General features: G+C 38.0%; 1 protein-coding gene across 12 annotated transcripts in view; it reads left to right on the top strand.

Annotated features, from left to right (window-relative positions):
* The window catches only part of SOX5 (SRY-box transcription factor 5), a 637700-nt gene that overhangs the window by 407523 nt on the left and 206103 nt on the right, over positions 1 to 24074 (top strand). For all 12 annotated transcript variants that reach the window (XM_052690772.1, XM_052690776.1, XM_052690774.1 and 9 more), the window contains one exon: positions 8735 to 8945. In XM_052690772.1, the coding sequence (XP_052546732.1) occupies positions 8735 to 8945 (211 nt within the window). The remainder of the gene's footprint in view (positions 1 to 8734; positions 8946 to 24074) is intronic.

Here is a 24074-nt window from a genome sequence, read left to right as displayed (position 1 = left end):
CTCTCACAGAGAAATGAAATGGAGCACAGCACTGGAAGAAGCAGCTGTGCAAGAAGAGTTGGGGTGAAAGGAAGCAAACATGAGGCAGTGTTTGAGAGTAGTGAGAATTTCTGGTTGGTTTTTTAAACTGTGTACAGTGTTAATAGTGAGAATGGGAAACCTCACTGTCTGAGGCATTTTACTAGCCCAAATGCCATCTTCCAAATTGTTCTCAGCACAGAGGACCCAATTTTGACCAAACTCTAAATGGTGTGTGAGTAGAGTTCTTCACTCCCTTCTCCTCTCAGCCACCCACACCAAGGAATGAGGTGAAATACAGCTGCTTGGTATGATTCTCTGTGGGCTGTCAGAGAACATATGAGATGATCTTACATTCATTTCCTAGCTGTAGATTGTGGTGAATCATTGTATGGAAGACAGATAGCTGGAGACACCCATGAAGTCATTGCTAGCCTATTACTTCTATTTTATTTTATTACTAAGTACTATTCAGATGGTTCCATTATTTGAAGGAGTTAGCACAGACAGTGGGTTTGTTTCATAGTAAGAAAGCAGGTGATGAAATTGTTGATGCTTGGTGTAGTTTTCTAGCACTTTGAAAAAGGGAATTGTTGTATGTGGCTAGTAAGCATGGATTTTTAAGAGATAATTGTTTTATACTGCATGATTTCCAAACTATTAGAAGGATTTAATGTATGCTGAAGATTCTACCAAGCTGTTTCGATAAGTAGTCTTATTTTTTGTTTAGCAAGGTCTTAAGGGTGATCTTTAGTCCCCCAGGGAAGACATCATAAAAGTCTTAAAAGTGCTTTTACAGAGTTTTATTTATTATTTTTTAAGCATAAAGATTACTAGCAAGAAGATAACAAGGCCATCATAGTACAACATGTTCTTTGTTTTTGCAGGTTATAAGCTAACATATTAGGAGTTCTCAAAATACCACTTTTGTTTGTTAAGTATTTTGAGAGCAAATAGATGTAATCCTGTGTTACATTCTTAAAATGGATTTTGCTGGAGGAAGAAATGGTAGGAGAGATCTGGTCTGAGGATGTGTTGTCAGGAATTATGGTGCTAACTACGTTTACCCAATATAAAGTGATTGTTAATATTTTACTATTCTTAATACCTTCAATCTGTACAAAGATTTGCAGACCTTTTGGATATAAGAATGCTTCATTGCAAGAGGTGGGCTAAAAACAGAACCAAAATCTGAAGCACAAAATAAGTAAATGAATTGTTAGACATCCAGTGTAAAAAGGCTCTAAAATTTACCTCATAATATTTTCTGATTTTTTTTTTTTTTTTTTACACTTCAGACTTACACAGGTTGGATATCATTCTTTGATTTGCAATAAATTGAGTAGAAATGGTGGGATACGCAGTGAAAAATACTAAACTTCTGATGTATAATTGGGGATGGGCTGGAATGAAGATCTGCAAAAGCAGAAGAAATGTTTGTCTTAAAGCACTGTTTATCAGATTGTGCTCTGTGCTATAGATAACCTGATAGTGGTATGTTGAAGATGTGCAGAGGGTCAGTCATTCACACTGTGCTGGTTCCAAGTCTTGTTTTCAGGGACCTGTAATGAAATCTGTGGGAATTAATTGAATATATATTGTATATTTTCAAAAATTCTCTTTGGCACCTCCTTTTTCTTTTGATACTGAAACTCCTTACGTCCCTGCTCCTGTGTGCTGTATATTACAGAGGGTGAAGTTAGAAATAAATTGTGAAACAAATTAAAAGTTATTCCTTCTGTGTGAATGCAGCCAATCAGTTTCTAACAGCCCATCTCCAAAGCTTGGAATTGTTTGAAATCTTCCCCTGCTCATACAGTTATGACAGCTATCTGAGTGTCACGGAATTTGGTAAAAAAAAAAAAAAACCAACAAAAAAAACATAAAAAACCCAAAGTGTTTCAGCCTTAATGTTGATTATTGTGGGGTGCTGCTTGATATATAAGAGCTCCCCGTTTTGGTTTCAATTGATTGGCTGCAGTTCACTGCGGAGTAATGTAAGAACTGAGTATTTATTGTATAAAAATGAAAATACAGCTCCCATGAGGCTTTTGCCCAATAATCTCTATGCTTTTTGCCTCAGTTATAGAAACTGTCCTAATCTGCAGGAAATGTATATTATTGTCTCAGTTCCACACGTGGAGGAAAATTGTAGGAGAAAAGAAAACATGATATGGCAGAGTCTGTAGAAGAGATGGTCTTTTTGAGCTTCAACTAATTTTCAGTAAGGTTCATAGATGTCAAACACTGGAAATACCTGCTAGTCTTCTCACTGAAATCTCTGCGGGATATCTCCTGCCTTATCAAAAGGAGGTCATTAATCAGATACAGAACTTGGCGTCAAATAAATACCACCTGAGAGATTACCACCAAGAAGTAGTGATCATTGCTGGGAAAAAAATAATAATAATAAGGGTGGTACCAAGCCATTAGCGTTTTAAATGGAGAGGTGGATGGGACCAGGCTTTTGTAAGTCTGGTGGTTGATAAAAATTCCAAAATATGGAACTTGGAGACTCAAATGGATCCTAGTAGTAAAACCAAAACAAAATTTAACTGGAGTGTATTTCATTGGAGTCTAGCATGATCAGGGCCAAAAGAAAAAAAAAATGTGTCTCTGTTTAGTGTGTTCAGTCTCCCTGATTCAGGTAAAATGCTTACTTCTCTGCCATGTTGACCTCTTCAGGTGACTCTTCAGCTCCATTCATCAACTTCTTCACTCTCCATTACATTTCAGTACCTCTTCATTAAAATCTCTGTCCTAAGGAAAAAAAAAAAAGAACACCCACATAAGAATAGCTATCAGTTTGCATGGCTCTGATTGCAGAACCACAGCCTGAGGATGTTCCAGGTTTGATTATGTGACACCTTTCAACATCTCCTTTATGCCTCCTCCGATTGTGCACTTGTCAGTTCCTAATTCCTAATGGTGTATTTATCTCCTCCTGAGTTGGTTTTCTCTTTCTTTTTTTTTCTGTTTATTTCAGTGTCTGTGCCCTTTTACATGCTGTCTCCTCTTCCTCCTCATATTCTCCGTTATTTCTTTTACATCTCCTTCATCATTCTTTTCAATCACTGATGAGCAACTTTGCTCTATGAAGTAAGCAAATGGACACAAGACCTATTTAAATGTACGGTAGAAGCTAGAAATTCTACAGTGTAGAAAGAACTGTGTCCATTGGGGTGCTTTGAGGAACATACATTTCATCTTCCTGAAGGTGCCAGGTTGCCAGCCACTACAAACCACATAGGATTATGATAATGTCTGCACAACAGCCCTATGGTACAGAACACAGGAGGGAAGAATTTTCAGAATCACTTAAGTGATTTAGAGATATGATGCCCATTGAAAGCTGATGGTACTTGTGCTGCTAAAGTTAATTACGTTAATTAAGGCAAAAATCCTAAATAGAAGGGTAAAAGAAAATAAAAGATCATTCTTGCATTGTGAATATTGTATGTGTGTTTTGTATCTTTTAAACCTTTTTAAAAATAGTGGAAATGTCAAGTTTTGTTTTACCCTTAATTACTGGTGGACCTCCTGTGGGCACTCGGAGTGTTTTATAGCTTTCAGATTTTCACCTGAAGTGGTTACATTGCTGGATCTTTAATATAAGCTTTTAGGGAATTAATATCTATTAACTAAAACAAAAATAAATAGCAAATGGAACAAATCTGCTTAAGAATCATTTGTTTTCAAAAGTGTGAAGCATTCTGGTTTTTGATTGTCTTATGTCACACTCTTATCAGCTTTCTGGTCACTATGGAGACTATAAAACTGTGTAATGTAAAAAGCAGAGCAAAAAAAAAGAAATTTGCTTTCATGTCTTCTTTACACATTATGAAAGAGCAAAGATTGGGCAAAATTCCAGCTTTGAAAAAAGAACCTGTTAGGTAGCTTCTGGGATCACAGGCTTCTTAAAATCAGACAATATCAGTCTTAGTTTTAAAGACTCAAGTATTTTATTCCAGGTGTTCTTGGTTGCAAAGCCAAGAGCCTGATTCTCATACTTTTTTTTTCTTTTTTTTTTTTTTTTGCTGCAGATGCTGTCTCCTTGCATACCATATGGTGATAATTAACAGTTTCAGACTTAGTTTAGGGTTGTCTTCTGCTTCGAATATCGGTTGGTTTGGGACAAAAATTTACTGTCAGAGAAACACAGTTGGTTTGAGCGTAATTGCAGACGGCAATAAAGTGCTTGTCTAGATGGGATGGAGAAGCTGAGATCAATTTGGAGCATTAAGTGATGCTTTGGAAATCTCACTGAGAACAACCTATTTCTTTTCGTTAGGCATTTTGCTGTCCCTTTTTAGAGTTGGAATTGGTCTCTGCTGGACCCAGAGAAAATCTGAAAGATACAGTTGGAATGAATAGGAACCTTTAACAGCAAAATGTTTGCACTTTTTATGAGAGCAAGGGTAACATTGTGTAATCTTTAAAAAAGATATTGCTCAGTGAGGATAAGTCCATTGTCCAGTGACATGACTTTTCCTGTCAATCACAAAGGTGACAAGGGGGCTAGATTAAGTAAAGCTTGCTCAAGATTAACAAAGGAAGATTATTGACCTCATCCCAAAAGGGCAGAAGCCTGTTTTATCATTAAACCTTGGAAGAGTTATTTCCTTCATAGGTGGAAAGCTGTTTGGCGATACAACAGCAACTCTCTTGCAACCGAGCAGGTTTTCCTCTGGGTTCTAGCTTGAGAGGGAAGCAGAAGACAGAACGCGTGGTCTGGTCCTTTTTGTTATTGTGGGGAAAGAAGGTACTGGGTTGTCTCAGCCAGCAGGATCTGGCTAGGTCTGTCGGCCACTCTGAAGTGGGAAAACCAAGAAGCAGCAGCATCAGGTGTGGGTGAGTATAGTCCCAGGGCAGGGTTTTGGGACATGTAGTGCCAGCTCACATTAGCAGAGAAATTTGCAGCATAAATAAGCAACCGTCCCTATCCATGGAGCAGCTGCTGACTGCATCAAACCACTCTGGGATTAACAGAGCCAGAGGCTGCAGTGTAATCACACTTGAACAGGTGAAATGGTTGCAGCTGAGGGAGGAGTAATGGGTTTTTTACCCCTTTTGGCGTCTGAGCTTTGTGTGGCTTTATGGAATCCACTTTAACATGCCACTGGTAGATACTCACGTCCTTAATACCATTTGTTACAGCGTTGTTGCTTTCCTCCCAGGTAACTAAAAAGAAGTTGTGTAAATGTGTTCTTTCAAAAAAGGAAACTGTTGAATCTCACTTGTTAGGGGGACCTGCGTTCTAGGGGATAAAGGTTGGGCTGTTGCTGGGATAGCTTTCCTGCCGTTAAGGGTTTCTCGGGATGTTTTCAGGGGGATGGTTAAATTCCTGTCCGTCATTTCAAAGGAGTTTCCTTGCTGAAAGCTTTTTTAGATAGCCATAAGATGAGTAAGTTTTTTATTTGGAAGTATACTGTTCTGTTGCATTGTTTTTTGGTTTGGTTTGGTTTGGTTTTTGTTGTTACAGTCCAGAATCCCTGAAATTCCTTTTTCACTACCTCCAATAATGACTTAAGAAAGAACAAAATGAACCAAGGGGATGTGAAGTGAAATAGCTGAGCGTTTCAGATGGCTGTTCTGAATGACAATAAAAGAACCATGGCCAAGTGGGGAAGGCACGTTCTTGAGCTGATACACTAGAAGTGTATGTGTTGGACTCTCATCACCACCACTAGCTGATGTGCACACTCATCCCCTGCTAAGGAAAGGAGAGGATTCCTCTTAGATTGCAAATCACGCAATGAATGTGTGATTGCTACAGATCTTCTTGAATGAATAATTCACTGGTGTACTGTAATTTAGCCCACTGAGATGTGATTGCAGCTGTTCCCCTACTGTATATGTTTTGATTAAGTGGAGTGTATGTTAAATCTCACAAGTGTATAAATAGCCCACATATGTGATACGCAGGCACTGCATACATGCGCACATAACAGCAGTCTAGGAAAATAATTTGCTTTGGAGTTGACTACTTTAGATACATTGTTGAATCTATCATTTATCTTCTAAAAAGTGCTCAGGGCACTTCCCTTTCCTATCCATCCAGCTATAGAGTCTTCTTAATGGTGATTCTGTGTAAATGCTTTGAGTTTGCGATTTCGAGGCCTTTACTATGTAAGGAAATAGTTGCTTTGTGCCTATTTCACAGGTAGGAAATGGAAATGCAGAAACAAAAGTGACTATTCACATGGTTGCAGAGAACATTTCAAAAAACAAGAAGCTGAGTTAACTCACAGACTGCACTTCTGTCCTTGCCCTGCACATTTCGTCTTCCTCAGAATGAAGACAGCAAATTTTTAGAGATCCTAGAAGTACTGACGGGTCCATTTCAAAGCCAAGCAGTTTGAGAGTTCAAAGATCACCTTCTATTAACTTGCATGTCCCCCTAGATCTTGTGTGCTTATCTTTCTTCTCTTATAATGAACTTGTCATATACACAGAATATATTTCTATGTATGAAAACACCTGTACTCAAAATGTGCATAGAAACCACAGTGATAATTTCTGAGATTTAGACAGCTGTTGTAATTCCTTTGTGTTTGTGTCCGGAGTGTGACATATAGAGAAGCACAAGTGTGTGTCTTCGGTGCCTGTTCTGAGAGCTGATAGCTGGGAAAACAAGGAACTATATTTTTTCTATAAATAATTGATGGTATAGGTGGATTTAAGAACTGTAACTAAGGATGGTATTTGGCTTATGTGTCTTTGAAGTGTGAACCAGAAAGCAGCTTTCAGGATATTTCTTCTTTTGGAGTTGTTCATTGGAAAAAAAGTACTGCTTGATGAAAATGGGTTTGAATGTTAAATAAGGTCTGAACAGATCCTCTAGTCCACTATTTTGCTCATCTAGACCAGGATTAAAAAACATTGTTTCCTCAGGTTTATACATTAAAACAACACCACCACCACCAACATTCAACTACGACTCACTTTTGACATCCCCTGTTCACAACTAATAATATTTCAATTGCATGACAAAAGCGGAGGGAGTTTTGAGAAAAGGAAGAGCATTTCTGTTGAGTTGGAAATTTTTGGGGGGCCTGGTCAAAAGCTCATTGACGTCAGTAGAAAGTCTCTCATTAACATCACTGGGTTTGGCTTTTGGGGCATATGACGGCCCAGATTGTAATCTCAGCTAAATCCGATTCTGTTAGGGAATTTATTCACTAGTATAACACGTTCAAGCTGCTCAAAATTGTTTGCACTAGAAGTTTTCTTAACCAGTGATAATCTTTTTGCCATTCTTAACCAGCACTCATCTGGTCAGTCGTTTTGACAAAATGAAGTAATCTTTGAAAAACAAATGCATTGTTTATATCTTCCATGTTGCTTTATTCAGATGTTATTGAGATCTTTTTTTAGCAATTTACATTCTACTCATGAAAGATCTCTCTTTTTTTTTTTTTTTACTGTAATATTGAGGCTTAGGAAACCAGAGATAAATAAAAATCAGTCAGGAAAAAAAAAAGGTAAAAAGGTAGAAAGGTAATGCAAATACTAAAAATGGAAAATGCCTCTCCTTCATACTCTGTAAAATAAAAACAATGTGAAAATTACTGAGACACTTTCAACCAACTCTGTGATTCAGATCAGAGATGATCCAATGACTTTTTCAGAAATAATAATAATTAAACATCTGGAATGCAAAGGTGTAAGGAAATAAGATAAAATAATGAAAAAAACAAAAGTCTTGAGAATCTGATCAAAATCAAATCTGTTAATGTTTGCAGTCTTGTGTTATGCAGTGAGCTTTGTTTAGAGACACTGGCCTAAGTTTTGCAAGATAGATGGCATATGTTAGCAGAGGGGAAAAAAAGGGGTTTAGAAATGTGTACAAAAGGATATGAGAGATAAAAGGGAAAAGGAATATGGGCAGAGAATATTACTTTATGTTGGAGGAGGTGTGCAGGGGGACACTCTCACGTTAATGAAGGCGAGTTTGAAGATCTGGAACCAGTTTTGGTTTCCATTAAAATTAATGAGTAGACCTGTGTGGACTCGCACGTGAGGAGGATTGTGTGTATATTCTGGGAAGCCATAGAGTTTTGTCGCTGTGCCGCCAGTGCAAGTCATTAGGCCACCGTTGTGAAAAATATTGTCTCTACAAGAAATGAAGGTGTAAGAAGAAAGAGAGAAATAGAAAATCAGAAGACAGAAAACAATTGCTTCATCCCTTAGAGATAGGAGAACTACTTGAACTGTGTGTTAAAATAAATCATATGATGAAGGGCATTTAATATTTGATTACTGTTTCATTTCTTACAGCAGCTAGCCATCATGGCATTAAGTACTTTATAAAGTCAGGAAATTAATGGTCCTTGTAAGAATTGAAGATTTTTTCCAAAGAAAGCTGTAAAAGAACAAACAATTAAAGGTAATCAATATCATTGTTATTAGGAAACCTACAAGTACAACACTTCTTGTCAATTAGGGACAAACTGTATTTTATGTTTCTCTCTTGCAAGCTGATCTTTGTTCACTTCAGCCTGTAATCTTGGTTTATGCTTTATGGATAGGCTTTGTTCTGGGTGTTTTTGAAGCATTGCATGCTTTTTTAAAGGTTTCAACAGAAGAACAAACAGCAATGAACTCGAAGAACAAAGGACTGTTCTTTCTTACCATCTTTTTTTTTTTTTTTTTTTTTTTAATCTTTTCTTAAGAAAAGAAAGAAATGTTTCATCTCATTTTTCTCTTCTTTCAGGAAGTTGATGGCAATAAAGTGATGTCTTCATTTGCCCCGCACAACTCATCTACCTCACCCTTGAAGGCAGAAGAAGGTGGGCGTCAGAGTGGAGAATCATTGTCCAGCACAGCCCTGGGAACCCCTGAAAGGCGCAAAGGGAGCCTAGCGGATGTTGTAGACACCCTTAAGCAAAGAAAAATGGAAGAGCTCATCAAAAATGAACCAGAAGGTAAGGCCTGGGAAACTGGCCAAAATTTTCTGTTTTGTTTTCTCCAGATTCTCTGGATATGTACACTTTTTAATCTTCCTATTTTCTGCTCCATTTACTTCTTGCTAGCAGAATTGAAATAAAGAACTCATAGTACTTGTCTACATTAGAGATAAATTTTAACTGTATCCCATCATAGCTAATATTTTTAGCTTTTCCCAAATGGGAGGCTTTGTCTGACATACGGTCTTTTTGTCACAGATGCAATAGACACAGTATCCTGTTAACCTCCTCAATATGGGTACAGTGAACATTTTAATTTTAACAGTTTGGAGGTCATTTACATCGCTCCACACCCTCTACCCCCCTACCATTTTTAGAGCAAAAACGGTGTTATCAGCAATGTTGTGTGTGTGTGTGTGTGTGTAAAAATATCTGGTAGGCATGTCATTATTTGAAAGGTAAGAAGTTAAATTTGGAATTTCTGCATCATGTCATTCTCTATTTATCTGTAGTGCAGGGTACAATACAAACAAGCACAGCACAGGTTTTCTCCGTGTTGCTTCCAGCCAGCAAGTTTCAACCCAGGCACATAGGAGTCACCGCTTGAGAATCAGTTTCTTTTTGGAAGTCCAGTCAGTTTTAACGCCGTTTGTGCTCTGTGCACTGAGACTAAGACCCAGCATTTTCTCTCTGAGAAGCTACAGAGCAACTTTAAATAAGATTTTCAGTTCCTGTCCTTTTGAGGTAGAATCAAACCCCTGACTGGATGGCGAGGTTCTCACTATAACTTCCATAAGTATCTAGCATGCATATTTGCAGCTGGATTCCCAAGAGTCTTTAGACCAGTTAGTGTTCTGTGAACTCACTGAGCCTTATTCCCTAATGCACAATAATAACAATTAGTTTTCATTCACACCTGCCTGTCTTGTTGTAGAAATGTATTTCAAATGTTTAAAAGCATGGCCCTCAAAGCCACCTCTGTGTTTAAGTATGAATTGGCAGCACCCACTAGGAAAATCTGCGTTCTGGAGTGAAAATAAGATTGCCACACTGTGACGAAATGAGCATGACGGATTGTAAATTAATCTCTTCTTGACTGGAACACACAGTTTGGCTCTGCTGGGAAACAAAGTCTTCATCTGAGCTATTTTTTTGGAATATCACGTATAATCATAGCATTTCATTTTGAGTTTATGCTGACTTAATGGCCAGTGCCATGACCCATCTTGTGCTTTTGATTTGAAAGGTTCTGAATATAGTATAGAGAGGGAAAGGGAGACCAGACTTCTGTTTGAGAGAGGAAAGAGCAGAGGCTTCTGTGTTGAGTATGAGGTTGTACCAGCTGCACAGCCTCCATTGAGGAAAGGCCGCAGACAGCCATGAGAATGGTTACAGAGCTTGTGCATTATCTCAGCTTTACTAAAATGAAAATATACAGTACAAACAAAAGATCTACAGCTTTGTGAAGAGATTGGAAGAGAGGGGAGGGGGAGCAACCAAATGTTGGGCTTTGTAAATGCATGCAACAGAAAATCTTTTCTTCCCCCTGGCCATTGTTCTATTGTCTTTCAAAGGCCATTAAAATGAACAGCAGGTTGTGATGAAAATTTCATTAAGCCCTAGTTAAATCATTATGAGGGTGCCATATTCATGTCTACTTACTCTCCATCCAGGAAAAAAATGAATAGGAAAGGTTGTTTTGTTGTTTTTTTTTTTTTTCCTTTTCTCCTTAAAAGAGAACTAACAAAAGTTCAGAACTTAGAAGAGAATGGGAAGTGGAACATGAAACAAAAGGAGGCCAGAGAGGTGAGCTGGCTAGGAAGAAAATTATACTTGCATAAGAGCATTGAAAGGTGGTGAGGGACAAATACATCATTTTGACAAGTCTCCCTCCCCCTTCTCTTCAGTCAACATGATTGTTTTCAGAGTGGCTAATTAAAAAATATACTTCTGGGTACAGATGGCAAGACTGTTCTTAAGAGACTCTCATATCTCCATTGATAGGAGTCTCTTTCCCTAAAAGAATTATGTACTACTACAAGTACAATGATTTTTTAACTCTAGTTCCTCTCTACTTCTCATGTCTTCCTCGTATAGTGCTGTAATACAGGTGTCAGTCATCACTGTTCGCTGGTCAGGTGATTAGCACATTAGTGAATTTCCCTTTGAGTAAGATAAGGTATGAGTGGAAGCCTTTGGCAGTACACATAGGTAATAGTTCAAAATGTGTGTTTCAGTAATAATTTTTAGTCTTGCTTGTTTGTGAGGCTTTGTAGGATAAGACCAAAAATGTTGGTTAAGCTTTGCTGCATTACATCAACAACAATAATACAATATTTTATTTCTCTTTGGGAAGAAAAGGGAACATTTACACCAGCAACTGAGATTTAATTAAATCAATTTCCCATGGATCTTTCGAAGACAAGATAAGAGCCAGATTCCCATTCCTCTATGTACTCAGAAGTTTATATATTATTTAACTTGTACAATGGTCTGTGTTTGCTCTGTTTTTATTGTTTGAAATTGACTTCTGAATTACAGTGGGAAATGTGCTTTTGAAGCATTCTTTCAAATGTTTCTTCAAAACTAAAAAAGAAAAAAAAAGAAAAAAAAAGAAAAAAAAAAAGTGCTGGGTAGACAGCTTTAGGTCTTGATCCAAACTTCCCATCAATCAGTGGAAGAACTCTTTTCTTAAATGGCTTTTGAGGACAAGTGAGATACTCCAAAATATTGATTCAGGTCTGACTGTTTCAAGAAACTTTATTAACGTAAGGCAAATGGTTTTATTAAATTATGTTTGTTAGAAAGTAAGTTGACACTTTAATACTTTTCATCAACAAATGATGAGGATTTTTACAGTGTTATGAAACATACTGCTCAGGGTGCATAAATACATACGTGTATGTATGCACATATGTGAGTACACACGTGAGCCCACAGGTGCATTGAGAAAGGGAATCATCACTGTTCAAATAAGTGGTTTCCATGTTGTTTTGTTGTTTATAAGCCCTCAGGTCACGTTCCCTGTAGGAAGCTGTGCTACCTACTAATTCCTAAGAACTTTCCAAAAGCTTGTCACTTCCTTTTCTTCCCTGCATGTGCGTATGGTTTTGGTTTTCATAGGGATTTATACTTAGCTCTTAAGCCCATGCTCCTCTTTTTTTCCTGTAAACTTGCCATTTTACTTTTGCTTTATGAAAGTACATGATTGACAATGAGTCATGCTGACACACAGGCATGGAGTGTTTCAGTGAATCTAAAACTTGTGGAATTTTACTCATTGCTAATACAGCATTCATTTTTATTCTCTCAAATTCTGCAGAAAATCCTTATGTGCAGCGTTAGTATTTAGGCCCCCAAAGGCATAAACCTATTACTGAAGTCACACAATGTTATTTTAAATGAAACATTCTGTCCTTTCTAACTTGAACTTCAGAAGAGGAGTCAGTCCCCTTTTATTCCTGGTATACAATAATGAAGATAATGGAGTGGGTTTGGAGAAGCCTTATATACTGTGACAGACCTCAAGCCCTTGCCCTGAGGGTCGTCTGCCGACCATGGGATTCCTTTTGCAGCTAAAATCATTAGGCGAATGAGATACAGGCATGTTTTTCTTCTGTTTTCTTAAGGCATCAGAGGATGGCAGAGACTCTCTGTCTGTCTGTTCTCTTCATTTGTAGAAATGAAATGGAAATCTCTTTGAAGTCACTGAGCTTGACACAAGTTCATGAAAGCAAAGACCAAAGCAACCACTTAGCTTTTTCTTGCACTATTAATGGGATTGGATAGCTGTATATTAATTCATGGCTTATGCTTCTGGAAAATTAAATCTCTGAAATCTCTGTAGCCTTTGCTCTGAACGTAGGACTTGGCTTCTGGAAAAAACAAAAAAATATAGGCAAACAAGTAAGCTGTCTCCTATTTTAGGAGTGCTCACTGGCTCTTTCCAGCTAAACTTTTAATTACAAATCAGTTGTCTTTTTCAGTTTTGTTCAAAATGTTTTCAAAAGGTTATATATCTGTCTGTTTGTCTTTAAAATGCCTGAGCTGTGACTTCTGAAGCAAGATCCATATTATTGTACAGAATATGGAGAATTCTGGATAAAAAGGATCATATGGACATCTGCTTGACCACAGAGATTGTACATATGAGTTTGTGCATTCATTCATCTGTACGGCTCATCCTTCTATAATAAGAATCTCTGACAATTCTGTTTTGCTGTTTAAATGAATACTTGGATTTTTTTTCTATAAATACATATGCACAGACATACATGTAAAGTGTATATTTATAAGTAAATATTTATATCAACACTCACACACAATAATTATGTATATATAGTGTTTAATATTGTTCCTACTCCAGAATTTCCATCTGCTAGTCCTTAGGTCTTCTGAGCAGGAACAATTAATCTCAAGTGTTTAGAAAGCAGATAGTATATGTGTATATACAGGGCTTCAACAAGCTGTGTGAGTATTAGATCCTCATCTATAGTAGTATACTGTAACACTGTAAGTAATCATTTTGTTGGAAAGAAAGTGATAAGAAAGATCTCTTGGGCCTGATTTTTGTCTTCTGAGCATCCTCTAAAGCCTATTTGTGTTTGATGTTTTAGTTTACATTATAAATCACAACACCTGTTCCTATGGTAATTTAAATGGCTGTTGTTTAAGCAGTTCTGTCTATGAAAGTGAGCCATATTGAATTCCAACTCTCTACTTGAAATAAGATCCCAGAATATCTCCTAATATTATCAAACTTTTAATCATCATATCTTGTAAAGAAGTCAAGAGATCTCCCTCTTCTTCAGCCATAAATTCCTGAGCAGACCATTAATGGACACAAGAAGAGAGTCCTTTGAAAGCAGACTCCAGTTTTTAAGTCATGTCTGGTGAGATGGGAAGAAATAAAGTGAATGAATCCAGGGGAAAAACCTCAGGATACTCTTATTGGTTGAGGTCTGAGTCTCTCTCATTTGGTTCTTCACTGTCCCTTTGACAAAGAACACGTCAAAGAGGTTTGTAATGCTGCTTCACTGAAGGACGAATGAGGGTAATTTTCAGTTGAGTACTTTTAAGTTTTGCTCATACACTCCTGCTGCTGTGGAAGGATGTTTCAAGTGCATCCATTGTGGTTCCATGTTCATCTACGCAGTCTGTCACCAGAAAATATGTCTTATCTTGAAGAGCGTGCCAGCATTAAACTTCCATGCCTTTCTTTCAAAGACACTGCCATATGGAAATGTGCATTCATATACTTCTGATTAAAAAAAAAAAGAAAGAAAGAAAAAAAAAAGATGACATTTATGAAATAGTCCTCTGCAAAGAAATTACACTCTTAAATGCTGTGGTGGCTTGAACCTTTATTAACAAATGCTTTAACTCTGGAACAGAGGTAGCGTAGTTTGAAGTCCTGCCAGCTCTTACTTGCTCAAAGTGAAGTTTGCTCATTTATCACCTTCAGTTTAAGTGTTTTCTTTCCTGATATTTTAGCTGATACTCATAGTGTCTTTCTGTGGATATTTTCAAAATTTGCTTAGAATTTCTTCTAAGTCTCTCTCATGCTTACATCCTCAAAGGCTTGGAGCTTTTGGATTTTTCTTTTCTCTTTTCAGAAAGGCGTCTGAGTTGCTGATACAGCATCTTAAACATAGAAGAAAGCATTATAGTCAAGTGAGATGCAGGAAACTTATGCTTTTGGAGACAAGATGCAGTCCCACTCCCTCTCTTGCTTTAGAATGAAAGTCTTCTCTGATGGGCCTCTGTAATTAAAATTTTTTTGCAGGGTGCATTCACTCCAGAATATTAGACAAGCAGCAGCAAAGCAAAATGCTTTTTCTCTCACTTCCTACTTCTATAGTGTAGCACACAAATGGTTCACTAAGACCACAGTGATAATGTGAGCTCCTGTTTACCCCTGACTCCTCCAGTCAGGCAGATTCTTTAATAGTCCTTACGCATTTCATGGGTGTTTTCAAAGCTCACTACCAATCTTACCCCCACTTCATTTTGATTTGCCTTTTGCATTGTATTCCAGCTAGATCACTCTGCAGTCTGCCTTCTCTCTCTTTTCTTTCTTTCTTTCTTTTTTTTTTTTCCCCCTCACTGGAAAAGTCATTAACTTTCTGAGCTTCATACAGCCCATGGATCACTGCAGGAGAAACCTCTGACCCAGTCGGGTAATATACAAATATACATGAGGGATTGTGCTGGCTCTCTCTGCATGCCTCTGTGCCACAGCTTTGGGGATGTCATTTATTTGGGAATGAAGAGCGAGCCACCTGTTTCTCAGGCCTCTTGTCCCCCATATTAAGGGTTCAAGCCCTTGCTGAATAGTAACATCCTAATCTGGGCAACATGCACAGCATTTAGCTGAAACCTATTTGTTGAGCTAGCGGGGTTTGTGAGATTTTTTTTCCCTCTCTTACCCCCGAGGCGCTTGTCACAACCGTGCATATTAAAATTAATCAGACCTCCCAGGCTTGTGTGACTGTGTGGTTTAACGTGAAGAAGTGGATTTCAAGCGCTTGCCCTAATTAAATAGGCCTGCTTGGTTTTGTTCTAGTGGATACTTGGTCTTTTTTTTTTAATAAGAGCTGCTCGTGGAGGAGGCACGGCTGGCACTAGAGGTACTGGAGAGCTCACTTCAGGCTTCTCCCACCACCTGCGCCCAAAGGACGGAGACTTGGAGGGCTCCTGATGTGCTGGCTGAACTGTGTGATGTGGGGAGAAAGCAGAAAATGTGGCCAAATGATGTGAGAGTGATCGGGGAGGGAGCGGCTGTGAGCGGTGGCCAGCGTGTGGGTTGGCTTATTGAAGCTGATTAAGATGAGTGATCGTATGGGCTGCCTGGCTTCAGATGGCAGTCTGTGCCATGAGCTGTTCACACGGCTGTCTCATGTCTTCTGTTTACCAGAAGCAAGGGAAAGCCTCTAGTACAGCAAGGAGCAGCATTCACAGCAACTCCCACTTGCTTGTTTAGCTAATGAAGTAGCCTTGTAAAAACACTCTGAAGTTTGAAGCCCTTGGCTAGTTTCATTAGTTGCATGTCTACTTAACATCAGTGTTTTTAAGGTGGTTTGAGCGCTGCCACTTTTGCACAAATATGTATGTCTCCCATGCAGTAAGTAAGCTGTGCTGCAAAGATAGAGCTCTGCTCATTATCTTTTCTTCTCCTACAGTTTCACTATATTGTGATTCCTGTATTGCTCGAGGAGAAAACGTGCTGCATGTGTGTGATTCCTTTACAGGAATGTAAAAGCTCAAGAAGCATTCAAGCTAAAGGAGAGGTGCAGTAAAAAAAAAAAAAAAAAAAAAGGAAATTAAAAAAAAGTATTATATCACAATCAAGAGCTGATACCATTTAGCAACTCAATAAGTTAATTTTAGCCAAAAATTTTAGAAAAGTTGGAACGGTCAACATTTTTAGACAAAATGTTTCACTGGAAATGATATTTTTTGTTTTTAGATGTTTAGGATGATTAATCAGAAAGAGAAATGAAAACATTTCAATTAAGATTAAATAAAACATTTTGGGTCAGGTGGAAACAGCTTTTCCTTTGATTTACTTGGGCAGCTGAAACAAAAGAAAATACCAGTCGAATGAGAATGACTTTCAAAGCCTGGAAAGATTTTGGGGTGGTTTTGTATCTAATAACCTAAGGAGAACAAATGAGCAGTTGCTATAAAAACACATAAATGCATCTGAATGTTATACATTATGGTCTTGAGGGTAAACTGTAATCTTTTAGTCAGAAAAGCTTTCAAAATTTGATTTCCTCCAAATGTGCAAATTTCCATGTCTTCTGAAAGTCTCCGTCAGAAAAGTTCTGCAGCATCTCCTAGGGCATTTTACTTTGAAACAGATTTTGGAAGTTTATCATACTTCATATGCTAGACATAACTTGGCATGCCTTTACAGCGGAAACCTATGGGTAAATTCTGGAGGGCTTAAAAATCTGCAGTCATTACACTCCCAGAATTTGATTTTGCTTTCTATTAAAATTGTTGCACTCCAAGACACAGGCAAAAAGCAAAGCTTTATTTATCTGTTTCCAGAACGGTTCAAATTGCTGAAGTAAAACCCAGCAGGTAGGATGGTACTCCATTGAGTAAATTTTTTTTTTTTTTTGCATGTCTGTGCAATAACTCGTTGCCATCTTTGTCTTTATTCAAGTAATACTGTGATTCCTATTTTATTTTTCATTTCAAATCTTGGCACAACCCAAATGTAAAGAACCATATTGACACTGCCAAGCATCTGTCTGGTGCTTGACAGCATCATAGAAACCCTTCCACTGTTTCATCTGGGTTGCTATTGGTTATTTAACAACACAATGCAAACCTTGCAGTGTGGGTGTAGATGAAATGGAAAGAAAGGTTGAGGGGGGGGGAGGAAGGAGCCCTGTACAAGTAAATATGTCTTTCATCATACCTTTTGTTTGGTCTGTTTGCTGTGTGCTGTTCGGTCGTCAATAGAAGTTCTTTGACAGTTCTGCAAAAGGGTAAGAAACCTTTTTTGAAACTTCTATTCTTCTGCGTTTGTCTCAGCACAGAAAGTTTTCTGCTTTTGTTTCTCTAGTGGTGTTTTGTTGTCACCTGTCTATTGTGGAGGGATTTTTGTTACTGCTGTAACGCTGATATGACGTAGGTTGATAGTTGTGAAACACTGCTTACTGATCGCTGAGCTTGTATAGGTGAAGTAGACATTCAGAGCTTATGAAAGGTTTTCTGTGGCAGCACCCTTTGGGGCAATGGAGTTCTTTCAAGCTCACATTTTATTTATTGATTTACTCAGAGGATGAAGGTGAAAAGGGAATGAAGAAAAAAAAATGGGTCTATGCTTTCTTCTAAGAATGCTCTGTTAGCGCTTGTGCGACTCTGAAATGTTTAGCCTTGATTTAATTCGTATTTAAGATCTCTCTTCCCAGCACATTAATATAATGTCAATGTAGAATGCATTGCATGGTGTAATTACTGAAGAGAGCAGTAGTTGGGAAAACAGACGGTAATTGAACACATGGCTGTTTATTACAACAGGACAGTGCTCCTACGCTGGTATTTAGGGCATTAATAGGGAAGAATTGATTTGTTGTTTTAAGATGAATTCAATCACTGTTGCTTGGGCCTTTGTTTGTTCAGGCCGAGTTATGCTTTGTTTGTGTTATGTGCCCAAGAGGTTTACACACCACAGCGTGGCATTAGTCATGCCAAGGGCTTGGGAGCAGAAAGCTATTTAACTGAACAAAGGACATTTTTCTTTGTGGCTTTGTTTATCTTCCTCTCCAGTTTTGTTATCCTCTAATCTATCTCTATCTCTCATTCCTTTTTTTCTTGCCCTGCTTCCCACCCCAAACGTTTGTGATCAGTGCAGAGGTCCACCTGCTTTCTTCCTCCCCCTCCTCTTCACACAGCTCCCCAGGACAAAAGGGCCTCCAGCAGACAGATAGCAGCATGGAGTTGCTGCACCCGTGCATAGGACAAGTTGCTCTGAAGTTGTGCTAGAAAGAAGTGATGTGCACAGGGGGAGAATGGTCAACTTTGGGGAAAATGTTTGATTTCAAAGCAAACAGAGCGGGCATTTGACATGCCACTGCATATCTCAGCCCTAATGCTGGGAAAGAGGGAAATCACGCATCTTCAGAAGCTCTTCGGGGTTTCTCTCCAGCTGGCTCCATGCAGGCCCCGTCCTGCAGCCTAATGTTCTCACTGCACTTTTCTCCTTTCTACCATTGTGAGTCAGAGGGAGAAAGAGAGAACCACATGAGTGAACTTGAATTTCTTGTTTACCTGTTGTGAGCACTATGGTTTGTGCTTGAGAGGAATCTCATCTTGATTTGCTTCTGCGCATGGGAGAATTAACAGACTCTTCAAAATACAGTGGGTTCTTAAATACAAGGTCACAACTTCTGCTGAATACAGCAAAAGCTTGAAGAAGGCAACATTTGATCTGATACAGGATTTGTAAAGAACCTGACATGAACTGTGTTTTTATCCCTAAACAGGCAGGGATTGTACTTGTTCTAGGAAGGGCATTAAGAGATGTGAAGAAAGGCAACAATAACAAAGTCTATGCAGTCATGAATTACTACAAACTTCCATTTCTTAGATGGTGAGATGCTTGTATCCAAGTAATACTGTGCATGATGGATTTGCACCCAGACTTACTTTTTGGAGGTACATGAAGTATTGCCTTCTACGGAGTGGGAAAGAAGATCCACAGGCCTTTGGGAAAGCCAGATATTCCCTATTCCACAGAAACAGCAGTATTTAATGTGGAGGTTGGTGGCCCTGCCTGTGGCAAGCGAGTTGGAGATTCATGATCCTTGAAGTCTCTTCCAACCCTGTGATTCTGTGATCTTACATGGCAACACACAGGGAAGGATATGAACCTCAATTGTAGAATTGAGCTTATTAACTGTAGTTAATTATTGAATCTCTGAAAAAATCATAGAGGCATGGGAACTGACAACAAAAAGAGAATCTGAAGTTCAGCAGTGTTTTCATCCATGCCTGTAGTCATAAGCAATTGGTTGTGTGCAGGACATGCTACATGGCCATTATACATAAGCCCTTTCTAAATCTCTGTCAAGTGCAATTTCAAAAACCCAGCCCATATGCACAAGGGGAAATTTTGTTCCCACCTCAAAAAATAAAATAGTTATTCCACTTCCCTGCAAGAATGATCACAGCTAAAGCCCGAAAGCCCCAAAGTTACTACTACTGGTGTCCAAGTCATTTATCAGAAAGGAAAGTATCTCTCCTAACTTGGAAGTGGTTATCCAAGTGTTCTGTTTTTCCAGCACAGTTTGGAATGCTACATTAGCTTTGCGCTATAGATTAGGCCACACAATCTCAGGGTAAATAAATAGTCTAGAGACAAAGATCAAGAAGAAAAAGCCTCTTAGTTTTGTATGCATCCTTGATCTTTTTTTCTTGCTGAACCTCTTTTTTTTTTTTTATCCTGTTTTTCCTACAACACACATCACATTTCAGTAACTGAGCACCCCCACAGAGTCAGGCACCAAGAAAGGGGAAAATAAAAAAAGGAAAGAAGGCAAAAACTAAGCAGAAAAACTGTTTTCAGCTCTACTCATCACTGCGTATTCACACAAATCCTGTAAGATCACTGTCTTGCTGCAAAGTGTAAAGCATGTTAATGTATTTTTGCTGAGATGTCTATAAACTGGGCTTAAATAAAGCAATGTATTGCCAAATAGTTCCTCTTCCTTCTATGTGAAATTAATATATGAAGATGAAACTAGAGGACAGCAGTATTTTGCTAATGATCTTCAGCTGCAACAGTTCTGGATTCCACACTGAGCTCATGTACAGCCTTAATCAGCATCGCTGTTTAACTAAATATGGAGACATTTCACTGAAGATTATTTTATTTTAAGTCTTTTTTTATGCATTTCCTCTTGCTATGTCATCTAATTGATTCACAGCTCCTATGAAGCTTTGGGGTATGGGATGTACATCCAGGCAAAATGCATTTTTCTTTTGCAAGTTTGGCCAAGCCAATCTTATCTGAGTTCAGAGGAACTAGGAATCCGCCACTTGGAATCATTCTATTGCTAATCATAAAATAAGATGAGTAATACACATGATGAAGGGTATTAGGCTATAACCCGGTCTTCCTGCTGAAAAGCAATGCAGTTCTTTTGAGGTGCTGATCATATTAGTATGTTACCATTTTTTACCAGTATTTTGTTGGTAGACCAATTCTTGAAAGGGAGAATACAGTGCACAGAGGATTTTAACGTAGTATAAAATATTGTAAGATCACGAATAAATAACAGAATTTGAGGTGCTTATCAGATGGCAAAATTTTACCAACTTTTCTAATTTAAATTCTTTCTGTTGATTGTTGGATTTGTGCTGGCCTTATGCCGTAAATGCAGTGTGGAACAAACTGCAATGGAAGTGCTAGGGAGAGTTCACTTGCCAGTTCCATTTCATCCTTGGTTTCTCACATCTTTGCTAACAATTGATTTCCTTGTAGTGAGCATTATAAATGTTCACCAGAAACCAGACTAAATCTGCCAACTATTACAACCCTAAGTTTTGTCTGGAGCAAATGAGATGCAATGTATGACCATGTTTTAATTCATCTGCTTCAGCTCTTTTAGTACACATAAAAACAGGTGAAAAAGCTGCAAGAGGAGAAGAAAGAAGATGCTTCCTGCATTTGAATCAGTGCATCAGCATGGGGGAAAGAAAGGGAGAGGAAGGCAACTTTTGGAAGATTTTCAGTATAGCTCTTTACCAGAGGTGTTAGTATTATTCAGACTTTTCCTTAGGATGCGCTCTTGGAATCAAATTAATTTTAGGACAGTGAATGAGGGTCTGTTTGACTCACTTATTATTTTCAAACTCACTATTATTATTCAGACTCACTATTATTATTTTCAAAATTTTGTTCCCTCTAGAAGGGGACATTGTGGTTGTTTAGGCAATCCCAGGTATCCTTCCTCACAGGCTGAGTGCATCCCATAAAGCTGTCAGCTCTTTAGCTTAATACTGGGTCTTAGTGTATTAATTCAAGGCTTTCAGTGATCTAGGACACCACATGTGCCAGGAGTAGGAACTAAAATTAGAGGAAGACTTTTGGCTGTGAGATCTGCTTGAGGCTACTTGGGGTGAAGGAGGAGGGAAGAGGCCTGATGTGGGTCACAGAACAAGGACTGCAAGTGAGCCTACAGATCCAGGATTTTTTGCAACATGCACTGTAGTGAGTGACCCATTTTTTTTTCTTTCCTCATTTCACTCACTCATACAGGACTCAGAAGTTCGTTTCACACGCCAACTCCTTGTTGAGAGCTTTCATAGTTTGTTTCAGTGAAGTCCATTTGTTTGTATACACCAACACTAGCTAATGATAACGTGCGCTTAAAATAAAAGTGAAACATTGTGGAACAGGGTAAAATCTTTATGAAGGATTCTAGGTTTCCATTTGTAGAAAACATCTCTTGATGATTTAAGGTAGAAGGATCAAGTGAAACAGGACTGAGCAACAGGAAAACTGCTTCATCAGTGAATATATTCATCAGTGAATGTATTTTCTTGTGCAAAATTTTATCTTCTTGGCTGTGTGCAAGAATCATTCCCCTGCACATTTTTGTATGCTGTACTTCTGTGAAGGACTGTGAATGAAGAATAATTAGGTATTATTGTTTTGTTATGTAGATTCTCTTGTGATCCCTTCTTGTTTACTTCATTTAAACTGTCGAAACTGTTATTGCCATGTAGAAATAATGACCATGTTACTTCATGAATATGAGATTGCAAGGACCTTGTTTTAAATTGCTGTGACATTTGTTCCTCCTCTGTGGTCATTTCAGGCCATCTGAAACATTCTTTCTTCCTCAAAAGAGAAATGTTCAGAAACACAAATTCAGAGACATTTAATCTTTACTGAAAGATCTTTAATCTTCACCTTATCCTGCCTCATTTCTTTCTAATGAAATCATATGGCGTCACTTTGGCATTGATGTGGGATTCACACAAGCAGTGTGGGCCCTTGTCTAAATAAGATGCCATTCCACAGTGCAAGAATTTTACCTTCTGTTCAAACTTAGAAAGATTTGTAAGTTTTTATTGTTAGTGAAAAAAATTCTCCTTGAAAGTCAGTACTGTGAATCTAAACTGTGATATTTTGTTCCTCTTCGTGCGCAGTGCTTTCTTTGATGACTGCTGGAGTTCTGATCTCACAGGGAGAGGAGAATATTGGAGTTGAGATTCCTTATACACAGGGCTTAGAGAATAATACTGCATTTAGTTTGTTTCACTAGGTGCAAGCTAATCAGGGAATAATTAACAGTCAAAATGCCAAGGTACTTGTTAATGTAAAGGATCTGGTATTGAAGTCCTCAATAAAGTAACACATTAAATTCAATGAGATTTTAAACTGAACAAATGCTTCAGGATTTGTCCCCGGCTAGTTTCTCCCCGTCAGTTTTTAATGAGCATCCCATAAAGGTGTTTAACAATTGTACTGGCTTTGATTTGTCAAGGTTTTGGAGAAAATTGCTTTCTCAGGTGGTGAGAAAATGTTGAAACAAAAAAAAGCAGCACTTCTTTTTTTTTGTCATGATGTCTATCAGTCTGCTGGCAAATTCAAAGACTGTCTCACCTCATGCTACTGATAGGCAGTACATTAAGAATTTTTTAAGAGTATTGTACAGAAATTGCCAGGAGGAAGATAGATAGGTAGGTATATTTTAGACTTGATCTTAAATTCTTGGGATTGAGATAGAATGCAGATAGAAAGGTAGTTATAGATGCCTGTGTTTTGTTTGTTTGTTTTATAAATTAAAGGGAAAAAAATGCCACCGTGAAGTTCACCACGCAGAGCCTGGTGTTTAAATGCCATGATGCTGTGTGAGAAGCAGCAGCTAGTGTATCTGGATCCATCCTTTGCCTTTCTTTCCTCAGTTGTCACTGAGAGCTCTCAGGCTGAGACAGATGGCTGCTGGTTTAGTTGTGTGCGTGGGAGACAGGAACTTCCACATGTGATTTTTTTACCATTTGGTAGTAATTAGTTTGTTGTATAAATTAACATTAACTGAGCCATTCTTCAGGCATTGTTTGTAATTATCTTCTTTGATCCTCTGAGTTGTGTAAAGAAATAAAAAGCGGAGAAGAAACTGCTTCTTATTTTGTGTGGGGAAAGGACTCTATCATTAAGCAGAACAGAACAGCAATTATCATCGTATGCCCAGTAGACTGAAAACTTTGAAAAACCCTTTAAAAAGCAAGATTTTTTTTTTTTTTTTTTTTCTGGTAGTATTATTGGAAATGAGTGATTTAGGAATGTGGACAGATATATATTTTTTTTAATTTATAAGAATGAAATAAGAATAAAAGCAACAGTGATGATGCTTTTGTGACATCATTGTAATTAATATTTCCACTACTATTTCTACCACTGCTACTATTTCATTTGGTGTTTGCTTGCAAGGAGTAGAGGGCTGTGTCTTTATTTTTCAGACATGCGTTCTCAATTTTATTCCTTTTTTTCTTCCACCTTTCAGATATTTCCCAATTTTTTTAATTTTATTTATTTATTTATTTATTTATTGCAGACAGTAAGGTACTTGTTTCTGTATATTCAGGAGCAAGCTATCATTAATACTAGTTTTCTCA

The sequence above is a fragment of the Tympanuchus pallidicinctus genome, unplaced genomic scaffold, assembly GCF_026119805.1.
Source record: "Tympanuchus pallidicinctus isolate F22 unplaced genomic scaffold, pur_lepc_1.0 scaffold27, whole genome shotgun sequence".
In the NCBI taxonomy this organism is placed as follows: Eukaryota; Metazoa; Chordata; class Aves; order Galliformes; family Phasianidae; genus Tympanuchus; species Tympanuchus pallidicinctus.
Note: the sequence above shows the minus strand (reverse complement) of the source record. Positions and strands in the feature narration are given on the sequence as shown.